At 60.1% G+C, this 21661-nt stretch overlaps 1 protein-coding gene across 1 annotated transcript; it reads right to left on the bottom strand.

Annotated features, from left to right (window-relative positions):
* Positions 1-348: 348 nt before the first annotated feature.
* On the bottom strand, positions 349-9598 carry ANGPTL4 (angiopoietin like 4). Its single transcript, XM_074565969.1, has 7 exons — positions 9067-9598; positions 8446-8556; positions 7842-7974; positions 3281-3394; positions 3099-3194; positions 2528-2803; positions 349-1962 (listed from the first exon to the last, which is right to left on the bottom strand). The coding sequence occupies exons 1-7, from the start codon at positions 9580-9582 to the stop codon at positions 1781-1783; spliced, it is 1428 nt and encodes a 475-aa protein (XP_074422070.1). The 5' UTR covers positions 9583-9598; the 3' UTR covers positions 349-1780.
* Positions 9599-21661: the final 12063 nt, after the last annotated feature.

The raw sequence follows: 21661 nt of genomic DNA, 5'->3' as shown, positions 1-21661 counted from the left end.
CTCTTGGTCAAGGAGCTGGCACAGGGTTTTCCAGCCAGCTCCAAGGAATATCTCCCTGGTGCAAAGGTCTACCATCAGGGAATAAGAAAAGCCAGCTCATCATCACTTGGAAACTTGCTGCCCAGAGGGGAAAAGACATGTAGAAGTTCATAAACTTCAAATAGACTAAAAACTCCTTCTGGGGGTTAGAGCAGGGATTTATCTCGGAGCTCCGTAAGGCGACAGCTGAAAGCCAAGGCCAGGCAGAAGCACAGTGCTCAGCTCGAACAAGTGGCATTTCCAAACCCAGAGTCCTCACGTAGCTCCCACAGCTTCTACTGGTAAACCATGGGGCAAATCATCCAGGCAGGACAGTTACAGGCTTGTTTTTATTAAAAGACATCTTCAGAAAAAGATATTTTAGTACAAAAAAAAAAAGTTTAAAATACACAAACTACAGTTGCCCCACCCTCCCCCACCCCCCTCCCAGCATCAACATTTATAAATTACACCACATTGTTATTAACACTGCATTTAAATATGGAAACAAATTAAAACAGGAAATTCATCGACGAGATCTAACAATCCTACAAATGGCTATTTACAGTATTTAGCAGCTAGGAGCTCTAGCGCGGGTAGTCAATATGACTTCAATAGGGCGGGATGCTTGGGACGCCCCAAGACGGCAGCTCGGCCCCTAAACACTTTTTTGGGGACCTGTTTTGCCCACCTCTCCCCCAGACGCCCAGGCCAGAGGCAATGCTGTACGTCAGCACCGACCTACGCACCCGAACGAGGTGGGGCGGCTCTTGCCGAGAAACCCTTGCTGCCCCTTGGCCATGTAGAGCGAGGTCTGGGGCACGCGCGCAGGATGGTGCTGTTCACTCTGCAAAGTACGTGGAGCCTTCTGGGAGAAGGCAGCCCCCCCGGGAGATCTACAGCTGGCAGCAGGGCTGTCCTAGTGCTCGTCCTGACCATCCCCAGCAGCACCGGTCGGCTTCAGGCAGAGCTTAAGATTCAGCCTTCCAAAATCTGGCCCTCGTGCAAGGGGCTGCAGGATCCCACCCATCACCTCCTGGAGTTGGAAGCAGTTTCCCCAGCTCCTGGCAAATTCCAGCACAGCCAGAAAGACAGGGCCTCAAAGCCACAGGGGCCAGGGAAGCCAAGTGAGCCTGAAGTCCCCTTCTGCACAGGGCGTCCTTCAGCCTTCCCCCCAAAACTCCTATTCTCAGCAGGCTGAAGTCACAAGAGCGGGGTCTGCACAGATGGAGCTGCCTAAGGCTTCACCGCTCCACGGCACCGGGGGGGAGGAGGGTCTGGGAGCTTCCACAGGAGGGTACATAAGACATCAGTTGGGACCAACAGTGAGACACAGGATACAGCAAGGCTCCGTACCCATTTGGGTCCAGGGTAGTGAAACACCTCACATGCTCCCCTTCCCCCCAGCCCCAGCTCATCAAAACCGGCACAGAAGTGTTCAGACAGGACAGAAAGCACCAAACAACTTGAACTTGCCACGGCAGCACGTGGCAGGTTGGAAGAGCTTTGTGCACGCTCTGGAGGTGGGTCTCCCTGCTGGTGGCTCCTCTTCTGGTTTGGGAGCTCCCACCCAGGGGCTTCAGCAACACGGAGCTGTTTTACTTCTAGTGAGGAGCTGCATCATGCCACTAAAGGGCTGCTAACCAAGAGAAATGCTCCTTGTGGGGACTTCCTGGGGAGGGTGGGTTTGTTTTCTGTAAACACCAAGTGATGGAGCTCAGGTCTGTGCTCCGCAGAGAAGGTCAAGTCTCAAGTGGCAGCTTTAGGGCTCTGCTTCCAGTGCTGCGGGTTGGATCTTCATGGTGGTTGACTTCAGCGGGTAATACCTGCCTTTCCATGTCTTCCAGAAGATGCCCTGCTTGCGCTCGTGCCTCTGGCGAGGGATGGAGCGGAAGTACCTCCCATTGAGGTTGGCATGGCCACAGGTGCTGAACCACCAGCCACCTACCAAGGCAACGCAGAGGCAGGTTTAACCAACAGCACTTCCAGACCGAAAACAAACCTAGGTTCAAGGCAGCTCCTTCCCCCATTTTCCCCACTTTTCCAGGGCTTCGAGACCTTGCAAGACCACCTCATACACACTTGAGGAGTCCCATGCACTGGGAAACCTTTGCACAAATCCTATACGACTTCAGGATGCATCTGCAAATCCCTGATGCTCTTTCTTCCATGCAAAACCCCCTCAAACCCTTCAGCAGCCCCATCTCAAGCCTGGGGACTGGCCTCTGCCTCACTTGAAAGGTTTCCAGGCAAGGTGGGAGCCAGCAAAGCTGTTACGAAGACAGATGCTTGGGCCAAGACCTGAATCATGAACCCCTCCCGGTTTCAGCTTCCCTCCCAGTTCCCTGCATTGCTCCTCCCAAGGATGAGGCTTTCCACGGAAGGAGGGGACAAACTGGGCTCAACACTAAAGGGCTCTAGTCCCGCAGGGTCACCGTCCCACTCATGGCCGCCACCAGACAGCTGAAAGGAAAGCACATGCCACTGGGAAGGAAGAGCTCCTACTGACCTGAGAGATGCTTGGCACAGTTTGTGTCAGCTTTGAGGTCATGGTCACGATCCCGAGTGGAGAAGGGCAGCTGCCTGAAGTCCCCGATGGCGTTTTCCAGCTCTCCAGACAGAGGTCCCAGCAGGTTAAGCGTGTAGGCTGTGCTCTCACCACCAAGGCTGAAGACAAACTGAACTACCTGGGAATTTCCCTCCCAGTCTTCCAGCTCAATCAAGAGATCGTATCTTCCCTCTTGGACAAGGTGATGTACCTTCTCCAGACCCAGCCAGAAGTCACCTGAAACGAAACACATGGCATTGGCCACGGGGACACGAACATGCTGTGCAAAGCAGAAACATAGACAGGCTCCAGAAACAAAAAGGGACAACCCAGGACGCTGCAGCATTTGAATCGCCATCTGGCATGTGCGGGACAAGTCAGGAAGACCAAGGACTCTTGATCTGCAAGCGGTGTGTCCCCCCCCCCCACAGCTCAACACTGTGCTCCAGCACAGAGACACCTCCAGGGGCCAGCAAGGGAAAATAATGTGCTAAGATAACACTTATCCCATGATAAGAAGATAGACACCTACCATGAAGGTCTCCAAAGCCATTCTTGTAGGCGTCCCAAAGCTGGTCAAAGTCCACAGAGCCATCTGTGCGCCTCTGGATCACTGTCCAGCCACCTTCTGCAGGCAGGGAAACCACAGTCATTCGGGGTTACTGCTTGCAAAACTACCGTGCAAAGTGCTGCAGGACATGTCCACCACTTTACCTGAAGTCATGTCACAGTAGACTTTGAAGGGCTGAGACCCTGCGGGCTGCACCTGGAAAATGCCGCTGCTTTGCTGCCCGGCCAGGAAGAGCTGGTGGCAATCCTCCGGGAGCTCTGCAGGGGAAGGAAACAGCGATTGAGAAGGTGGCTCCGAATCCCACTTCCTCAGCAGGTTGCTCCTACCACGGCCCCGGCACTTGCAGCCCTGGCCACGAGCCCGGCCAGCTGTGCACAGCGGTGGCTGCAGCCCCGGACACGCGCTGGAGGCGACAACCCCTGACTCATGTCTTTAAACACTGCAAGCCTATATCTTCCCATTTATCCAAATGCAGCTCCTTGGGCTTCCGTCCAAGGCAGAAGCCAGGCATCAGGCCAGGCTGGGGTGACCTAGGCTGGAGAGCACGGCTCCCCGGCGAGGAGAGACACGAGGAGCTTCCCAGCTCCCTCCGCACCAGGCAGGAACGGCCCATTTGGGGTGGGGTAACGCCAGGGACAAGGCAGGGACAGGCACCCCCATCCCACCCCACGGCTCAAGCAGCCTCAAAGGGCCTCAAGGGCAGAATGAAACCCCAGGTCCTGGTGTCAGGAAGGCACCTGAGCATCCAGCGCACGACCTCTCACTCTCAGTGACTGTGGTGGCCCTGGCCAGACATCTTGCTGGGCAATCTGCCACCAGCAGGCAAGTGGCCAGGCTGGGGTCACCCTTTGGCCCGAGACACACTGACCATGGCAGGGAAGGGGTGGGTGGACCGCAGGGAGCCTCAGCTCATTGCGTGAATGGATTGCTTGGGGTGAGGCCATCCCCACGCCGGCCGGGGTCCCACCTCTCCTTCCGCCCCTGCGGGGACTTTGCCCGGCGCTGCCAGCAAAGCACCGTTTCAACAGCGCTGATAAAAGTCCATCCAGGAACCACCACCTGCAGCACCCGGGGAGAGACGGGGCTGGGGGGGCGGGGGTGGGGAGGAAACCTGTTACAAAACCCAAGTCAAAAGGCCGCAGAAGATGTGCAGGGACGTCGCCCTGGGCTGTCGATGCAGTCAAGGGGCTCTTTGTCAGCCAAGGACAGGTGCCCCCGTCACCCCCAGACAAAGGGGGTCTGTTCTCCCCACGGGAGGGTGAGATGGATTTTGGTGGCTCACAGCTGCCGCCAGCACAACCCCAAGACAGACGGGTGAAGAAACCTAAAGACAAGCCCCGGGCTGTGCCGGGGTGATGGCCATCCCCCCCCCCCCAGCCCCCCTCTGGGGTCCCCCTTGCCCCCAGGGTCAGGGCTGGCATCGTGATCTGGGGCAGCAGCAGGAGAGGGGCCTCCCCCACAGCCCCGGGGCTTCACGTGGGGCAGGAGGGGGGATAATGGGGGCTTTGAGCTGCTGAGGGCAAGAGCAGCCCCCACGGGGCATCGTCCCGTCCTCGTCAGGTGGCTGGGGAGCCCCGATGCGGTGTCGGGGTGAAGAGCAGAGCCACGACTGGAGGAAAGGTCAGCACAGGGGGACAGCAATGCGACGCCTGCCACCACCTTTCACTCATCCCCCCTCCCCTTTCCCCTGGCCCCCCAGTGAACCTTCCCCTCCTTGGCACAGGCAGCCCCTCTCCCACCACCAGCACGGTGGACCCGTGCAGCCACCAGTGCCCCCTGCACCCCCCGGGGCTGGGGTCAGCATGGGACTGGTGCCACCAGCGCACCCACGGGACAAGCCTTCCACCGGGCCCGTGCACACGTGGATCTGAGGCGAGTGTTTTGCACGAAGGATCGAAACCACAGAAAGCCACCGGGCAGGCGGGGAAGGCCACGGGCACCCCCGATACCCCTGCTCTCCAGGCGAACACAGCCAGGGAACCCAAACAAGGCTTGGGGGGGGTGGGGGAAGGAAAATGCGGGACCTGACCCCACAGCAACACCGGTGCAGCAGCAGAGGCCACTGGGCTCACACAGCTCCTCCCCTCCTCTCCCACCGTGTCTCCCAGCATCGGCAGGACCATGCCCGGGTGGACGCTCGGTGGCCCCAGCTTGCAGAAGTCAATCCTGTCCCTGTCTGGTTCTTTTCCTGGGCCCCGGCCGCACTCGGATCTCTTCTGTTTTCCTGGTGCAACAGGGACTTTCAAGCAGCTGAATGAGATGCAGCTGCTCAAACAGCCTCAGCTCAATCTTTTTGTTTGAGGAACACCCTCGTTAGTTCCAGTTCATGTTGCACATCCGTATGGCACCAGCAGAACAACAAGACCTCCTGGCTGCTCTGGATGTTTTTCTTTCCCTCCCCCTTTATTTAGCCAAACAAGACAGGAGGATCAACAAGGCTGGCTGGAGCTGCCCCAGGCATGGCACTGTATTTACCCAACAGGATCTCCAGGCCTGACGGGAGGTCACCAACCCGGGATAAACACCCTTTCTTGCAGATGGCAGGGCATGCCTGGAGCTGCTTCCATCGCCTCCCTCCCTCTCCCCACCCCAACCCAATTATTTTGGAGTCCCAGCGCCACGGGGAGAGCAAGCAGGGCTCTACCTTTCCCCTACTGGGCCAGTTGCCAGGGAGCACAGGCTCTGCCTAAAGACGTGATCCTCTTTCTGCAAGCGATTAAACCTTTCACTCTCCAGGCTGCTTCAAGCCTTCAACTTTCACATGCTTGGCCCTGTGCCATCCCCGGCCTGAAAAAAAAACCAAACTTGTGTTCGCTGGATGCAAATAAAAGGGTCTTTCTGAAAGGGCTGCTGGTGGAGTTCATCGCTGTTCCCGGGGGGCCCGTGCTGGCACCGCGGCTCTGCCTGACAATAGGCAGGGAGCCACCGGCACAAGCCTGCCCCGGCACAAGCCTTCCCGGCGCTCGCCTGCTCTGAAAGCAGCCACAAGCCTCCGCAGGCAGAGGGCACGGGGCTGGCCCGCCAGCTATTGTGTGCTTTAAGGTTTGCCAGAAGACTCACTCGACTTGCTAATGAGGGGAAGCCAATTTGTTTTCTGTCAGCGATACCAACATCGGGGATTAGGGAAGAGAAGGAAGGGGGAGCTCGCAGCCCAGCCCGGTGGGAGGGAGTCGGGATGCCCAGGGTCTCCCCGGTGGGGAGAGTGCGGCACGAGAAGGCGCTGAGGTCTCACACCATCCCTGCGGGCTGGGGGCCCTCGCTGCCTCCCCCGGCGCTTCACAGGGGCTGCTGCACAGGCAGCGCGGAGCCGACAGCACAGCCTACATCTGCCACCAGCCAGCGGCAAAGACCCAAACCCGCCTCCCTGCACCCCGCTTTCAGCACAACCTGGGAGCGGAACGAGGAGGGGGATGGACCAGATGATCTTCAGAGGTCCCTCCAACCCAAATGATTCCAGGGTTCTATGACACACTACTGGGGGCAGGTCACAAAGCACAGCTGGGAAAAAATAGGGGGGAAATGAGGTTTTGAGACAGTTTTCTGGCTCGCTAGTACTACTCTGACAGAGGGAGACATCACATAGCCCTCCTGCAGGCTGGTCAGCCCACCGAGCCGAGCCCCAAGAGGAGTTTGGGGCCACACGTCCCATCTCCCTCCTTCTCCACGTCAATTCTGCCGCTCTTTGTTCTGCCCACCCAGCGTTCAGGCCCACCGGTGACAGCTCCAGGCTCCACATACAAGTTACCATGTGTTTTCCCATAGCTATCCCTGCCTTAAGCCCTGGGCAGGATTCCCCCACGCATCCTCGCCCTGCCTGATTTCTGTTTGGCTCACACTGGACATCCCCGGACAGCTGCGCAGACACAGCCAGCACCGTGATTTAGCTGACATAACACGAGAGCAGCTGCTCCCAGGCAGCGAACCCTGCGGGGACACCAATTCCTGTCCAGGAGGGAGGCTGCAGGACACAGCGCAGTTGGGGACACCCGCGCCGCTGCCCTTCGCTCTGCGGGAGCTCCTCCAGCCCCAGCGCCGGCGGAGAGGATGCTCCAGGCAGAGCCAGGAGCTCCAGATGCAGCATCCCCTCACCTGCTCTGGTGCACATTTCCCAGGGCTGCGAGCGTACCGTGCCTTCGCTGCAGCTCAGCGCCTTCCACTAAGGCTAGTGTGAGCTGAGACACTTTGTCTTTCACATATGAGCCCTAAACATGAGCCAAGGGAGACGGACGCACAAGGATCTAACTCTCCTCTCCCGGTCCAGGGCTCCCTAACACCCCCCCGGCTCCGCCAGCAGGCGGAACAAGCAGCAGACTCTGCCCGGTAAAGTGAGAGCAGGTGAACAAGAGTTAACTCCAAGGAGCAGAGATCCTCCTTTCCTGCCTGCATTCACCCCCCCAACCTGCCAATCCTCTTTGACAAATACCTGCTAGCGGCATTTCTCCCCTCCCCACTGCATTCTTAATATCAGGCAGAAAAATTCCTCTTAAATCCTTGAATTCCTGCTGGACTAATGCTGATCCAGAAGGCTAGGATCCTACCCGCGCTCCAGATCCCCCTGGTCTGGCCAAATTCCCAAGCTCTGTTTTTTGCGAGCAAATATCACATCCTGACTCAGGAGAACTGAACCTTTTGTTTGCAGACGGTTGCAAGTGCGGCAGGTTTGCTCTGGCGCAGAGGAGCGGGGCAGCGCGGGCAGATACTCACTCTGTGTCGGCACGGGCTCCACACTGGCGTTCTGGCTCTGGTTGGTGAGGCTGAGGCTCTTCTTCGGGTTTATCTTCCATTTCGGAGACTGCGTTTTGTTGTCCTTCAGGTGTAAGGGGATCAGCAGGTTGACCTAAAAACACAGCACAAGTCAGAAGGGGTTTTATCTCAGCTCACTTTCAACACTGGTACTCACGGGAGCTGATCAGCCAAGGCACCAGCTGCTCCCCCGTGACCAGAGCTGGGGCTGAACTTGCCCAGAAAGCTCAAGAAACAGGAGGTACCCAAGGCTGGCAAAGCCAGAAATGACTGGGGCTTTCCACACCCGTGCTAACGAGTTTATTCTGCAGATAAACTCAAAGGAAGAGCACGGAGAGGCTCTGTTGCCACGCTCCGATTCCTCTGTGCAAATACCTGGGAAGCTCACAGTTTGCTACCTCACACCAATGCCGCGGCGCAAGGACCAGGGCCACCACCTTCCTAGGGTCCCCGAAGCCAAGGAGCGGCAGCACAGACAGATCTGTCACCAGAGCGCTGCGCCAGCTGGGCTGCCAGGGTGGTCCGTGACACGGTCCCCCAGCCGATGGGCAGGGCAGGAGCTCACCTTGCTCTGCAGGCTTTTAATCTGCAGATTCTGCTTGTCCAGCTTGTACTGCTGTTGCTTGATCTTCTGCAAGAGCTCCTCGATTCGCGAGTTCTGTGCGTCCATCAGTGACTGGGGGGGGGGAGGGAAGAGCCAGGTGAACCCCACAGCTCTGGGGAGATCTGGCTGCACGGCACGTACCGCGCAGAGCCAGGCGGGCCAGTCGCCCCTTCGGCAGGTCCCCACGGATGCCCCCGGGATCAACAGCTCTCCCCGCGACTCCCCTGAGACCGATCCCCACCCGCTGCCCCCCCGTACCCCGGGAGGGCCGGGTCCCGACGGCTGCTCCCCTCCCGCCACCCCAGGAGAGTCGGGTCCCCCATCGCTCTTCCCGCTCGGGAAGGCAAGGACCTCTCCCCGCTTCACCCCCATACCCCGGGCGGATTCGGTTCCCCCACCCATCCCTCGGGTCGCTCCCGGTGCCCGGGTCTCCCCCTCCTCTCCGGGTCTCTCCCGGTGCACCCGCACAGGTCGGGTCCGCCCCCTACGCTCCCCACCCCCCCCCGGTGGTTCGGGTCCCCCCGGGGCTGCTCCCCGCGGTCGCTGCCGGTACCGGCCGCCGGTGCGGCGGGCGCTGCTCACCTGCAGCGCTCCCAGGTCCTTGGCGCTCTGGTTCCCGGCCGGCCGCGCCTGCAGCGCCTGCCGGACACGGCCCTCCAGCTGCTCCAGCCGCCCTTGGATCTCGGCTTTGTCGGCCGCCACCTCTTCCAGGCGCTGCCGCAGGGCCTCGGAGAGGTTGAGGAGCTGCCGGCCGCGGCCCTCCAGCTCCCGCACGCTGGCCCGCAGCCGCTCGCCCCGCTCCTGCGCCTCCCGCGCCTGCCGCAGCAGCCGCCCCATGGAGCTGTTGTGGGCGCTCAGCCGGCTGCCCAGCTCCCGCATCTGCCCCTTGGTGCGGTCCACATGCTCCTTCAGGCCGTGGCCGAGCTGCAGCAGCCCGTGGGCGATCACGTTCACCTCGTCCCAGGAGGCGAACTGCGCCCGCCGCTCTTTGCCGGCCGCCGCCCGCCGCTCGGCCCCCGGCCGCCCCGCTGCGGGTGCGGGTCCCAGGGCCGCGGCGGCGGCGCACAGCAGCAGCAGCGTTGCCCCGACCAGCTGCATGGCTACCCGGCCGCCCGGCAGTGCTCGCCCCGCCGCCGCGCCCCCGCTTTTATCGCCGCCCGCGCACCGCGGCGGGGAGGGCCCCGGCCCCGGCCCCTCCCCGCCCGCCCGCCCGCCCGGCCCCGCCGCTTTGTTCGCCCTCCCCCGCCGGCCCCGGGCTCCGGCCGCCCCGCACCCGCCGCCCGCGGCAGCCCCCGCTCCGAGCCCAGCCCGGCCTCCCTCCGCCCGGGGCGGCCTCGGTCCCTCGCTGCTGAGCCGAGTCCGCGCCCGTCCTCGCACCCCGTCCCTATCCCTGTCCCCATCACCATCCCCATTCCCACCCCCACTCCCATCCTTGTCCCCGTTCCCACCCCTGTCCCCATCCCCATTCCCACCCCCGTCCCCATTCCCACCCCCATTCCTGTCCCCATTCCCATCCCCAGCCCCATTCCCATCCCCGTCCCATCCCCGCTGACCACACTGCCCCTCACCCTGCCCTGGGGAGCCCCATTCCCACTAAGCCCTGCCACTTGGTCACCCCCGTGGAGCCCCCACCCACGGGTGCTGCCCCACCACGTGCCTGCACCCGTGTCCTCATCCCAGGCCGTGCCCCGCTGGAGCTGCTGGCCTTGGGGTGGCTGTGTGCCGCAGGCACAGGGCGCCTGGGTGTAATGGGTGCCGGGGCCCTGGAGTGGGTGCCCGCTGTGGGTGCAGGGCTCTGCTGGGTGGCCCTGGCCCAGGCACAGTGCGCTCTGCAGGCACAGGGCTCCTGGGTGATGCCCCGCAGGATGCTGCCAGCCTTGGGGAGGGTGCGCACTTTGCGTCAGCTCCTCTGTGTGCCTGGGGGCTGCAGGACGTTCACTCCTTCAAATGTTCCGTTCACTCCTCTAAACGCTGCTGGCCTCCGAGAGTGCCTTCCTCCTTTAAGGCTTCGATCATCTCCCTGTGAAAAATGTGCCTCTTATTTCCTTTGCAAGTGTCTTTGACTCCGCTTACAAGCTCTTCCCTCTTGTCCTGCCTTTTTCCACGAGCTTGAAGAGATTTTCAGTCTCTGTTTTTTCTCCCTGTTAAAGGAATTCACACGCTGCGATGGAGCCACCCTTGGGTCTTTCGGTTAAGAGCAGATGAAGCCCCTCCGCTCCCTCCCCGCTGGACGTTTCCTCCGGCCGCCCCAGGGCTCAGGGGGGCAATGTGCATCTACAAAGCACATCCTAGAGCAGGGGGCTAAATCCCTGCTTCCCACCGCTTGCCGGGCCCTGCCCGCAGGTCTGGCTCACGGGGAGCCCCCGGGGGACCAGGGCTGCACTGGGGGCTCATGCCGAGCTCACCCCCACTCAGCCCCACATAAACCCACTGAAGTTCTGCCTCCACCCCACCGCTGCCACTGCCAGCCCTGCAGCTCGGGGCACAGCCCATCCATCCCAGGGGTCAAGCCTTTTCACCTTGTCCGAAAACGCTTGGCAGCGGGATTTACCATCCCAGGAGTCCCCGTGTCACCTGGGAGCGGTGACACGGGAGCTTCCCGAGGGCAGTGGCCATTGGGAGCCGCCTTTCCAGCCTGGCACAGCTCTCCCCTGAGGATTTCTGCAAGACTCTGCCACTCAATATTTAACTGCGGTTTTGCAGAGCTGATTTTTAAGCCCAGCCTCTCCCGTGGCACCCAGCCGTGCAAAGCGACGCTGCGCACCCAGTACTTCCACCACCCAAACATATTTTACTGTCCCCGAGTAGGCAACTAATATTAAGGGGTTCCCATCTTTTTCCTTTGCGTGGATAAATTCCCTGTTGTTGGGAGCAAAGCACCTCTTTGGCGCGAGTGTGTTTATGTACAAAGGTGTAGGAAGCTCCTGCAGGAATAAATTCCAGCCGCCGGTTCCTCGTTAGGGCCGTCTCCAAGTGCTCCCCAGGCTGCTGCTGGTGGAAAGGGTGCGGGAGAGGCCTCGGGGCGAGCAGCCAGCAGCGGCGGCACAGGGAGGACTCACGGAAGTAGGAGCTGAGGAAGAAGGAATTTGGGAAATTTCAGCAGGCACAGAGTCTGGAGAGCCCCCAGCCCCTCCGCCGGTGGGTGCGTTCTCATTTATTTCATTGTCAGAAGGAATTTTTCAAATGAGGAAAAAGGAAAAGAAGGAAAAAAAAAACAACAAACCAACCACAGATAGGAAACGCCGCAGGGGAAAAGTGAACAGCACGAAATGCAAATTGTGGTCGTTGCTTTGTCCAAGCCTTTGAGATTTGAGGGGCCCCTCTGCACTCACCCTGCTGGGGGGGGGAGGGGGTGGCAATGGGGAGGGGTCACCCCCCCGGCAGGGCGAGAGCGTCAGGGGGGCCGGGGGTCCCTGCGTGGCACCTTGGGGCGTGCCTGGCTGGCCTGCGCCCCCCGCCCCCCCAGGGGACAGATCTGTCACCGCACCCACCGTCACCCCTGAGCACTGGAGGGGCGGCCACAGCTCTGCCAAAAATTCCCAGGTGGGGTCGTCCCCAGCAAAAACACGAAAATCCTTCTTTTCGTCTTGTTCCCGCTGGTTTTTGGCATCCCAGGAGAGAGAGAGCTGGCAGGAGCGGCGCCCGCGGAGCCCGAGGTTGGAGCACCCAGCATCGCGAGCCGTCCAAACTGGGAAACACCAACCCCCCGAGTCACTGGGACAAACAGGGAGGCACAGTTTCATGTGTTGACTATCGCTCGCGGTTAACGACGTCAGGCGAAATGAATCCTGTGTGCGGCTCCGCTCCCTGCCCTGCTGTTACCCAACGCTGGAGCTTGTCCTGGGAAATGACGGGGTTATGCCGGGTGCCGAGGCAAACGTGTCCCCACTGGTTATTTTCTGCATTTGCAGTGTTTGTGCTGGGGCAGGAGAGGTGTAATGTAAGAAGCCGAGGCCTGTTGAGAAGCCACATGATTTATGCATTTTCCTTTGGCTGTGTTTTCCTACTGGGACATCTCCAATTTGCCCTGAGAAATATGAATTTTTAACGTACACAAATGAAAAGTCCCCTGAGGCCCTGGGCTACCCCGGGCTGTGGGTGACCACGGGTCAATGGGCAGAGCTGGTTGCACTCGAGTTTAAATAGAGCTTAAAATGGGCTGGCCAGCAGGGATTGATCTCTCCGGGCATTTCTCCGTGCCAAGGGGGAGCCCTGGTCTGTCCGTCGTGGAAAAGGGTTGTGGCCAAAATCCCTGTGGGGTCCCGACCGCCTGGCTCTGTTGGGGCTGGGGAAGGGCCGAGGTTTGTTCCCAGGGGGATGAAGGACCTTCTGCCCCACACAGCAGAGGGCACCCCCAGGAGGGACCCTACAAGGACCCTGCCGCCTTTGGGACCCCGGAGCAGCCCCGGGAACAGCAGGGCACGCTGGCCCTCGGGGCTGCCCCAGGGGTCTCTGTCTGCCTCGGGATCCCCCCAGCTGGGATCATCCCTTGTCTGGGGTCATGCCCTGGTGAGGGAACGGCAGACTCCAGAGGAAGTCTTTTTTTCGTGGGGGTCTCTCTGCAGGAATGGCATTCGCTCCCATCCTCATCTCTATCCTTATCCCCATCCCCACACCCATTCCCATTGCCAACCCCATCCCCATCCCCTCTTCCATGCAATTCCTCCAGCCCAGCTGGTCGGGAAAGGCAGTATGCCTGGCACGCACCGCAAGCAGCTCCTTCCCCACGTGCTTGGTGGGCACATCTTCGTCTCCATCTCCATCCCCATCCCCTTCCCCGTCCCCGTCCCCATCCCGCCGTCCCGCACAGGGCAGGCTGCAAGCGGGGACACTGCAATGGGTGTCTTTGTTCTCTGCCTTTCTCCATCCCACTCCTTCCCACGCTGACCCGGCGGGTCACTGTGCGAAAGTTCAGCCCGGTCTGAACTCACATAAATTCCTGCAGCTGCTCAGCCCCGGGCTCACGTCACCGGGAGGGGTGGGAGAGATGCCGATTTACAGGAAGGTTGCTCACAGCTTTGCTTTATTGTTGGAAATGGCAAACGTAAGGGAGACTCCAACGAGAGGGGAATAGGGCATATGTGAATTATGCCGTCACTGCTTCGGGAATAAATTTAGGTTTTCCAGAGGAACGGTTATTCTGATTCAGCAGAGGTCGGGAGACATCCAGCAGGGATTTCCTACTGGCCCCTGGCTGAGCGCGGCAGCACGTCTCACCCAGACAGGCACTGGCAGCATTCCCGGCCGGAGCGGGCAACCCACCCGCCTTGGTCTCTGCTCAGACCTGGCCTGAAGTTTGTGTGTGTCTGAAGTTCTGGGGTGTGAAAGAGTTCTGCCTGCTAAAACCCCACGTGCTGGCATCACTTACTGCCGCTCTCCCCAAGCACAGGCTGTTCTGGACCAGAAACCCCGTCGCTCCCGGCTCCGGAGAGGGGCTGTGCGGCTCCTGGCCTCGGCGCCCGGCAGTGGGGGACCAGCCTGCCCGGACCCCTGCGGTGGCCAGGTTGGTTGTACCCTGTCCCTCACCTCCCCGAGGGCACTGGTGACAGCGGGCAGCAAGGGCTGCCTGAGCACCAGCCTCGTCCTTCGGGGGTGTCGGGGACACCCCCTCATCCCACCCCCTGATCCCACCCCCTCATCCATCCCACCCCCTCATCCCCGCCAGCCAGTTCGCAAAAGCTTCTCCTCTTGATGCTGATTCTTCTTGAACAGAGAGGAATTTCCATGCAAGGGTGAGTCAGAAACATGGAAAATTGGTTGCAGCCGTCGTCCAGCAGCTGCATCGGGAGCTCAGCCATGTCGCCCGGGCTCCATTCCCAGCCTCTATCCTCCAGCTTTCCCTGCTGGCACGGGGCAGCCCTGGGCAAACCGCTGGCAGCCCAAGCGAGGGGAGAAGATGTTGGTACCCAGGGGAGAAGATGTTGGTACCCAGGCTGCAATGTCCCCTACGGGCTCTGGAGGACGGAGTGAGGGGCGTAGCCACCCTGGGGTTCCTCTGATCTGGGGAGCATCCCAGGAAACGTCGGCCCGGACCAGGGAAGCCCATTTCCATGCTTGAAAAACTGACATAAAAGGCCCGTGACACTCTCAGTCCGAGCGGCCTCCTTATTTTCCTGGCGGGGCTGGATGAAGGTTATGCAAGTTTTCGCTACCCTTTATTCTTCCTGCCACACCGGGGCTCCTCGGGGAGCGCGGGGGTTACTGTGCGGAAGGTCACACATGCCAGAAGGCAGGAAACTGGAGGGCTTGGGTTAACGTGGGAGGCTTGGCAGCCGGAGAAATCCGACCCTTATTTTTACAGTCATCTCTCGATTTAAACAACAGGAGTTTCGAATTAGGGGCTCTCGCTGGCTGGGCTCGCAGCGCGTCGGCACAGGGAGCTCCAGCTCCCCGGGGGATGAGGCTGCCCCTTGGCTCGCTCCGTTTGCTCCCGAGCACCGACGCCAGGGCTGTGCTCTGCTTTCCCAATGAGACAACCGTAGCTTCCTTTTTATTAGCCACCTTTGCCTAGTGACAGAGACAGTGGCTTTGGAAGGACGCGGGGGTGACAGGGGCTTTCCCCAGATGTTTTCTGAACGTCCTTCCTTTCATTTCCCGCACCGTTTCTGGAAGGAGATGCCCACGGCCTCTGGAAGGAGAGAGCCGGGGTGAGTGCCTCTGAGGTCCCTTTGTCACTCCTGGCCACCCGTCCCCTCCTCTGCCACGGGGACCGGAGGCGGTTCTGGCACTGCTCAGCACTTCTCAGTCAGCATCCAGTGGCGGCCGTGACCCCCCCATCCTGCTGGCACAAACCCTGCGCGCTGGATCTCCTGATGCAGCACAAATGGCTCTTTTTTTTTTTGGCTGTGCCATGTGATAAACCTCAGGGTCGGTCACTTCTGCTGCCCAGGAAGGTTTTTAGCCACTCCAGGACGTGCGGGATGGGTGCCCTCGGGACGTGCGCCCCCCCATCCAACACCTTGCAGGGTTCCTGCTGGGTAAGCGCTGCTCGGCCTCCCGAGCTCTGCCACACGCCGCATCCATCTCTCGCTGTGCTCAGGAGCTGGTTTCCCACCGTCCCCTTCTCCCCTGGCGCGGGGCAGGTCCCCATCCCATCAGGACGCTCCCGCAGCGAGGCGCAGCGTCGGCCACTGGCAGCCGGGCCGGCAGCACTCGGAGCCAGGGCCGGGGCGATGCTGCCACCAAGTTCGTCTCTGCTGTACCCACGGCCGCCACGTCTGTCGAGGGCTCCGCTGGGTCCCTGTCCCTGCATCCCCACGGGGCCACGGCTGCTTTTCCTCCCGGGAAGGGACCTGCTGGCTCCAGACAACCCACGGGAAAGGGCTGCAGAGCTTTAGATGGGGGAATGTCGGGGGAGACGCTCCTCATCCGGACTGTAGAATTCCATAAGGAAAAAGAAGTAATTCATTTTTTACTGTAGATGAAAATAATCTAATCCCTTAACCAGAATGTATATTTGTTGCTTGATGCCATTGTTTAATACTTCTGTCTATTTGTAGTTCTTCGAACTCTTGACGGCACTGAAATTGCAATGATAACTTTGGTTCCAACAACTTGTAGTACTTCACCGATGTTATTGGTTATTATCTTGGTTTGCAATTCTAACATACGGTTCCATCTGAAAATATTCATAGAATGATGGAGGGATCAAAAACTCGGTTCCATCTGAATATGTTCGCAGAATGGTGGAAGGAACAAAACCTCACATTGAATTGTTAACTTCTGCTAAAATGTCGAACCTGAATTTTTTTCTGCTTAAGATCTAGCGCTGAATCTCTGCCTCACAAATCCCGGAGAAGCCCACGGGCTTTTGGGCGCAGTCGTCAAAAGCCAGCTGGGAATCAAACCTCTCCCCAGCGCCTTCCTCCTTGGATCACAACTCAGGCGACGTGACGCTCGGGCTCCCCGTCCGGCTCCGGTGGCCAAAGCACAGCCTCAATAGCCCAGGCGGTGACGTTTCTCAGCCAGCCCGGCCAGCTGCATCCAAACCACGTACCCAGGTGCGTAACAGAGTGTCCGGGAAGAATGGCCTCGGGATGCGTCTGGGAAGTCGGGATATTTCCTGCTGCTACAGAAGGTCCCGTTGAGAAGGTAAGGGGAAGGGACGGCAAAGGCTCTGTGGGGTGGGGGCCAAAAAGAAGTGACAAAAAAAAGGCTTTCTCTGTCGTGAACATTTTCCAGTAAGGTATATAAATGTGTCTTAGCTGAGATTCTTCCGGATTTCCATGCTCAGACTCTGAATTTTCCCAGATTTTCACGTCCCACCCCACGGGACGTGCAGGCACTAGGCGATGAAGAAAAGAAACGGATGAAAACGCACCAAAGCGCCGAAAGCTCCGGTAGCCCTTTTCCCAGTTGCTTCACTGGTGAAATGGGAGCTCGGTGGGCTGGGGGGCGGGGGGGCGCTCCAGATCCCCGGGGGAGCCAAGGGGCTCGGAGGTGGGAGCTGGCCCCGTTTCCAGCCACTTTTCCCTGCTGTGGCAGCGACCTCGGCTGCTTCCTGAGCTGTGACGGGAGCGTTTCGCTGCCCGCAGGGTGGACGTGAGCTCTCCCGCGCTCACAGCGGCCCCGTCCCTGCTGCGGGGGCTCGGCGTCCCTGGGGGCGAGCTGCCCGGCACACAGCACCCACCGGTACCTGGCCTGGGGCGCCCCCGCACCCAGCTTGGTCTCCCATTCTCTTGCAAAGCCCGGAGAAGGAGCACGTGGGCACGAAGGGGTTCTGCACGGGCAGGGCTGGGGTGGGCCAAGCTCTGTTTCGTCAGAATTTCTTAGAAAAACAAACGCTGTGGGGCTTTTACCTGGCGTAGACGGGGGTTTCGATCCGTGGGACTTTGCTCCCCAGACGGTAACAAAGCTGGGGTGGGTCCAAGGCTGCCGGGGTGCTCGCTTGGGACCACCTCACCCCCCCGGCGCTGCGTACAGGACGTGGAGCTGCCCTGGGTTGGGCACCTGGGGGATCCTCCCACCGCAAGGAAAACCAGGCACCTAGAGGAAAACAATCCCGATGCCAAGAACCCACCTACGTGGCTCAGGGGTGCCTGGAAATTCCTTCCCCATTGCCAAGTGCAGAGAAAAAGTAAATCCTGAGCACGGTCCAAGAAAATCCCCCCCCAACCCAAAGAAATGAATCCAAAATGGGCCGTTTCCCGTCAAACAAAGAGGCTGGGGGTGCCATGTTCATGTGGCTAGTGGTGACCCCCCCGAGACCACGGAGCTCCTCCATTTCAGCCAAAACTAGGGTTTGCGTTGGGAAGTGTCGCTTTAAAAGGGCAGCTTTGGGCTTTGCTTCTCCCAAGTGGCCATTTCTAAAACCACCCAAATCGATACCCTCTGCCAGGCGATATTGGGAGAGACCGTCCGGGGAGGGCAAGGACAGGGCGGGGGGGGTGTCCCAGCCTTGCAGAGCACCCTTGGGCAAGGACAGAGCTGGCGATGGCCCTGAGCGAGTCCCCAGCCTCCAGGTGACCTTCCCTGCATTACATATTTGGGAGGGTTTTTGTTTAATGCTGCAAGAAGGAATGGCAGGTGGCACAGACGGTCAGGGCAGGGAAAACCTCACCAGTACCCTTTGCTGGGGAGCTCTGCTCTCATCGGGATTGCCTTTGGACCGACAAGTGAAAACCCACCGGCAGTTTCTGGTGCACCTTCCTGCTCCCGGTGCGCGGCTCCCGGGGGACACCCCGTCACCAGCCTCACCTGGGACTCTGCAGAAAATGGGAATATCATCAGGAACGCAGTCTTGCAGCAGGGCCGGAGGCTTGCGTGGGACTCGGGGATGCCTCAAGCACTGCTGTGCTAAGGGAGAGGGTTTGCCCTTGTGTCAGGGCAGCTCACGGGTTGTGCCAGGCAGCTGCTGCTCCACCACCACCACCAGGCTCGGCCCTCCCGGAGGTTTCCTCCACCTCCGTGACCATCCCGGGAAGTCCCCGGCCGCATCTGGGTGCATCCTGAGGCTGTTCGCAGCCCCCGGTGACACACGGGCAGCCCCGCAGGGCCGGGACCTGCTGGCACTGACTTGCTGCTTTGCAGACGATGCCGAGTCTCACTGAGGAGCCGATGGCTGCTCCCTGCGCTTTATGGGGAAGACCATCACCGCAGCCTCAGGACTTTGGCAAAACCTGGCCGTGCTGCTGCCTCGCAGGCGCTGCTCGTCTGCACAACCCCTAAGCGACCGCATCCTGTACATGTTTGCAGCCCCCGCTTGGGGCACGTTGGATGATTTGGGGGACGTCAGTGGGAAAACCTGGCCGTAGGGACCCTGTTCTCCCGGCTCCTGCCCCCGGGTGGTTTCTTCCTCTCTCCCAAATCCCTCTAAGAGCCTGAGCTGGTGCAGGGACAGAGCCGTCCTTTACCCTTGGACTTCAGAACGTGGTGCAAAAATAGCTGTCAAAAAGGGGAGAGGTGACCTTTGTCATTTGAATAACTGTTTGCTTTGTCAGCGCAAGCGCGGCGTGTTTGGGGATTTTGTGGAAGGTTCCAGGGGCTCTGAGCCAGGACCAAACTATTTCTACTCTCTCCAGTGGCAGCCGTGAACCACACCGGGAATGCAGCCTCCTAATCCCTGCTCAGGGAGGCATTTGGGAGAGGAGAGCGTGAGTGGAGACTCTCGCCTTCCCTGTGTGTCTCCACGCCAGAAACGTTCCGCTGCTCAGTTGCCTGAGCAACTGCAGGGGAGGCTGCAAGGATGGGATGGGATGGGATGGGATGGGATGGGATGGGGTGGGAAGGGAAGGAGTATGCTGCAGGGATGGAAAAGGGGAGGCTGGAAGGATGGGATGCAATGGGATGAGATGGGAAGGGAAGGGGTAGGGTGGGAAGGGAAAGGCTATGCTGCAGGGTTGGGAAAGGGGAGGCTGAAGGGATGGGATGGGATGGGATGGGATGGGATGGGATGGGATGGGATGGGATGGGATGGGAAGGAAGGGCTATGCTGCAGGGTTGGGAAAGGGGAGGCTGCAGGGATGGGATGGGATGGGATGGGATGGGATGGGATGGGATGGGATGGGATGGGAAAAGAAAGGGGTATGCTGCCGGGTTGGGAAAGGGGAGGCTGCAGGGATGGGGTGGAATGGGATGGGATGGGATGGGACGGGACGGGACGGGACGAGATGAGATGAGATGAGATGAGATGAGATGAGATGAGATGAGATGAGATGAGATGAGATGAGATGAGATAGGGGAGGCTGCAGGGTGGAAAGGGATGGGATGGGAAGAGGGAGGCTGCAGGCACGGGATGGGAAAGAGAAGGCTGCAGGGGTGGGAAAGGACTCAGGAATGCCACGAGCTGCTTGGGATTTAGCTGCAAATCCTCACATCACACTGGCCTTTTGAAAAAGCAAAAGCTGGAAAATGGGCCCCCTGCCTTCAGGGGCTGGAGCAAGGTGCTAAATCCTTTCTGCCACAGGAGGGACAAACGGGGCTCCTGGGGACGCCGAGAGCCCGGCCGGGGGCCCAGGGAGCAGGGGACGACATGGCCGGCTGCGGCGGGACACCCCAGGCTGTGGCAGGGACACCGATCCCGACAGGCACAGTGCCGGGACGGGCCGGAGCGCTGCCCGCGGGTAACCGAGCCCCCGCCTGCCACCGCCTTGGCAAACCCAGCCCCGGGAATGAAAGTAGAAGCAATTAAAAATTAAGCTTGGCTCAGGCTCAGATCAAACTTTCTACTAATTTTAGCTGCTGGTTGCTTTGGAGATGGCAGGCGCCGGAGTTCAACTGGTGATGCAACACGGAGAGGGGGTTTCTGCCGGCACAGGGCTCTGCGGGACAGGAATAGACACGGGGGTGGCCGGTGGCTGGAGCGGGACGAGCGCGGGTTGGAACGAAAGAACACGCTTAGAGCAGAAAGCAATGGGCAGGTCCTGAAGCGCTTAGCACCCCGTTTGAAAATTGTCAGCTTTGTTTTCCGCTTCTCAATTAGTTCTTTGCTCAATTAATTCTTTTCGTCTTCCTGAGAAGAGAAAAAAAAAAAAAAAAAAGGAGCTTTGGGCGCCAAGGAGAGAAACGAGACACAGCTTAAACCTTCCAGCAAAGACCCCCCCAAGACCCACCGACTAAGGAGGGACGTCTGGAGCCCCCGCAGAGCCCCCAGGACACAAGGCAGGGGCTGGGGGCTGGTGTGAGGGACGGGTTCGCTGGCCCGGGTGTCACCGGCGGCACCCAGAGAGCTTCCGCCGCCTCTTTGGCCACGGCAGACGCTGACCGACGGGTGGCACGGCTCGGCGCAGAGCAAACAGCCCTGCGGTCGGGAGCAAGGACGGCAGCGGGCAGCGATGCTGAGCCATCGCACCGCCCACCCCTCGCCTCCCCCGGGAGGGCAAGCCAGTGGCAACGGGCCCCTCGGCAGCACCCACGGGTGCCGGCCGGCCGCAGCCCCAAAGAAATCTCCCCCCGAAACTCATTTCCCGGCTGAGGGGTGTTTGCGTCCCAGGACGGGACCAGGCGATGCCACAGAGGCTCTGCCACCATCCTGCGAACTGGCCCTGACTGATCTCAGGGCAACCCGGTCCCCTCTGGCAGACGCGGGGAGACCCTGTCCTGGAACCAGGCCACGGCCATGGCCCCGGCAGGGCGGGTGTGCGAGCCAGCGAGCCACCATGCCATCTGTCACCCAAGGGATATCACAGCTGAAAAGAAATGAAGCCCCCAGCCGCCCATGGCAGCAGAAAAGTGGGAAATTTCGGGCTTTGCAAAGGCCACGAAGGTTTCACTGTCCTCTCTGATCTCACGTGGAAGGGGCTTGGAGAAGACAAGATGCCACCGTGATGGGCAGCCATCTAAAAGCCATCGGGCTCGGGGCAGACAGCCTGGCTGGGACACAGCCCTTCGCCTTCGGCTGCCGGCGGTGGAGACGGGTGCAAGCAGCCGTCGTGCTCAGCGGGTGTCTGAGCTGACATTCCTGGGGCCAAATGTCTACGTGGGGCTGAGCCGAGTGGCGTCCTTGCCTGCGGTGCCTGCACCAACCAGGTCGCCCTGACTTGCAGCGAGTGCCTCGGGTCTCAGACACGCGAGGCTCCAGCACTCCAGACGGCTGCTGGGGAGGCGAATGCCACCCCTCATTTACATTACCCTGACAACATCCCCCACAACTGACCAAACGAATCATGCAGGGCCTGGGAGAGCTCCCTAATTAACACAGTTATTATTAGCCACGTCAGGACAGGTTTGCAAAAGGCGA

This window comes from Larus michahellis, chromosome 23 (genome assembly GCF_964199755.1).
Source record: "Larus michahellis chromosome 23, bLarMic1.1, whole genome shotgun sequence".
Taxonomy (NCBI): domain Eukaryota; kingdom Metazoa; phylum Chordata; class Aves; order Charadriiformes; family Laridae; genus Larus; species Larus michahellis.
This window is presented reverse-complemented; position numbering and strand designations above follow the sequence as displayed.

Excerpts from the sequence above, each read along its gene's own strand:
- ANGPTL4 (XM_074565969.1), bottom strand. The coding sequence starts at position 9,582 with ATGCAGCTGGTCGGGGCAACGCTGCTGCTGCTGTGCGCCGCCGCCGCG. Across the intron at positions 3,195-3,280 it reads CTACTGTGACATGACTTCAG|AAGGTGGCTGGACAGTGATC; the intron begins GTAAAGTGGTGG and ends CCCTGCCTGCAG. Across the intron at positions 1,963-2,527 it reads CTGTGCCAAGCATCTCTCAG|GTGGCTGGTGGTTCAGCACC; the intron begins GTCAGTAGGAGC and ends TTGCCTTGGTAG.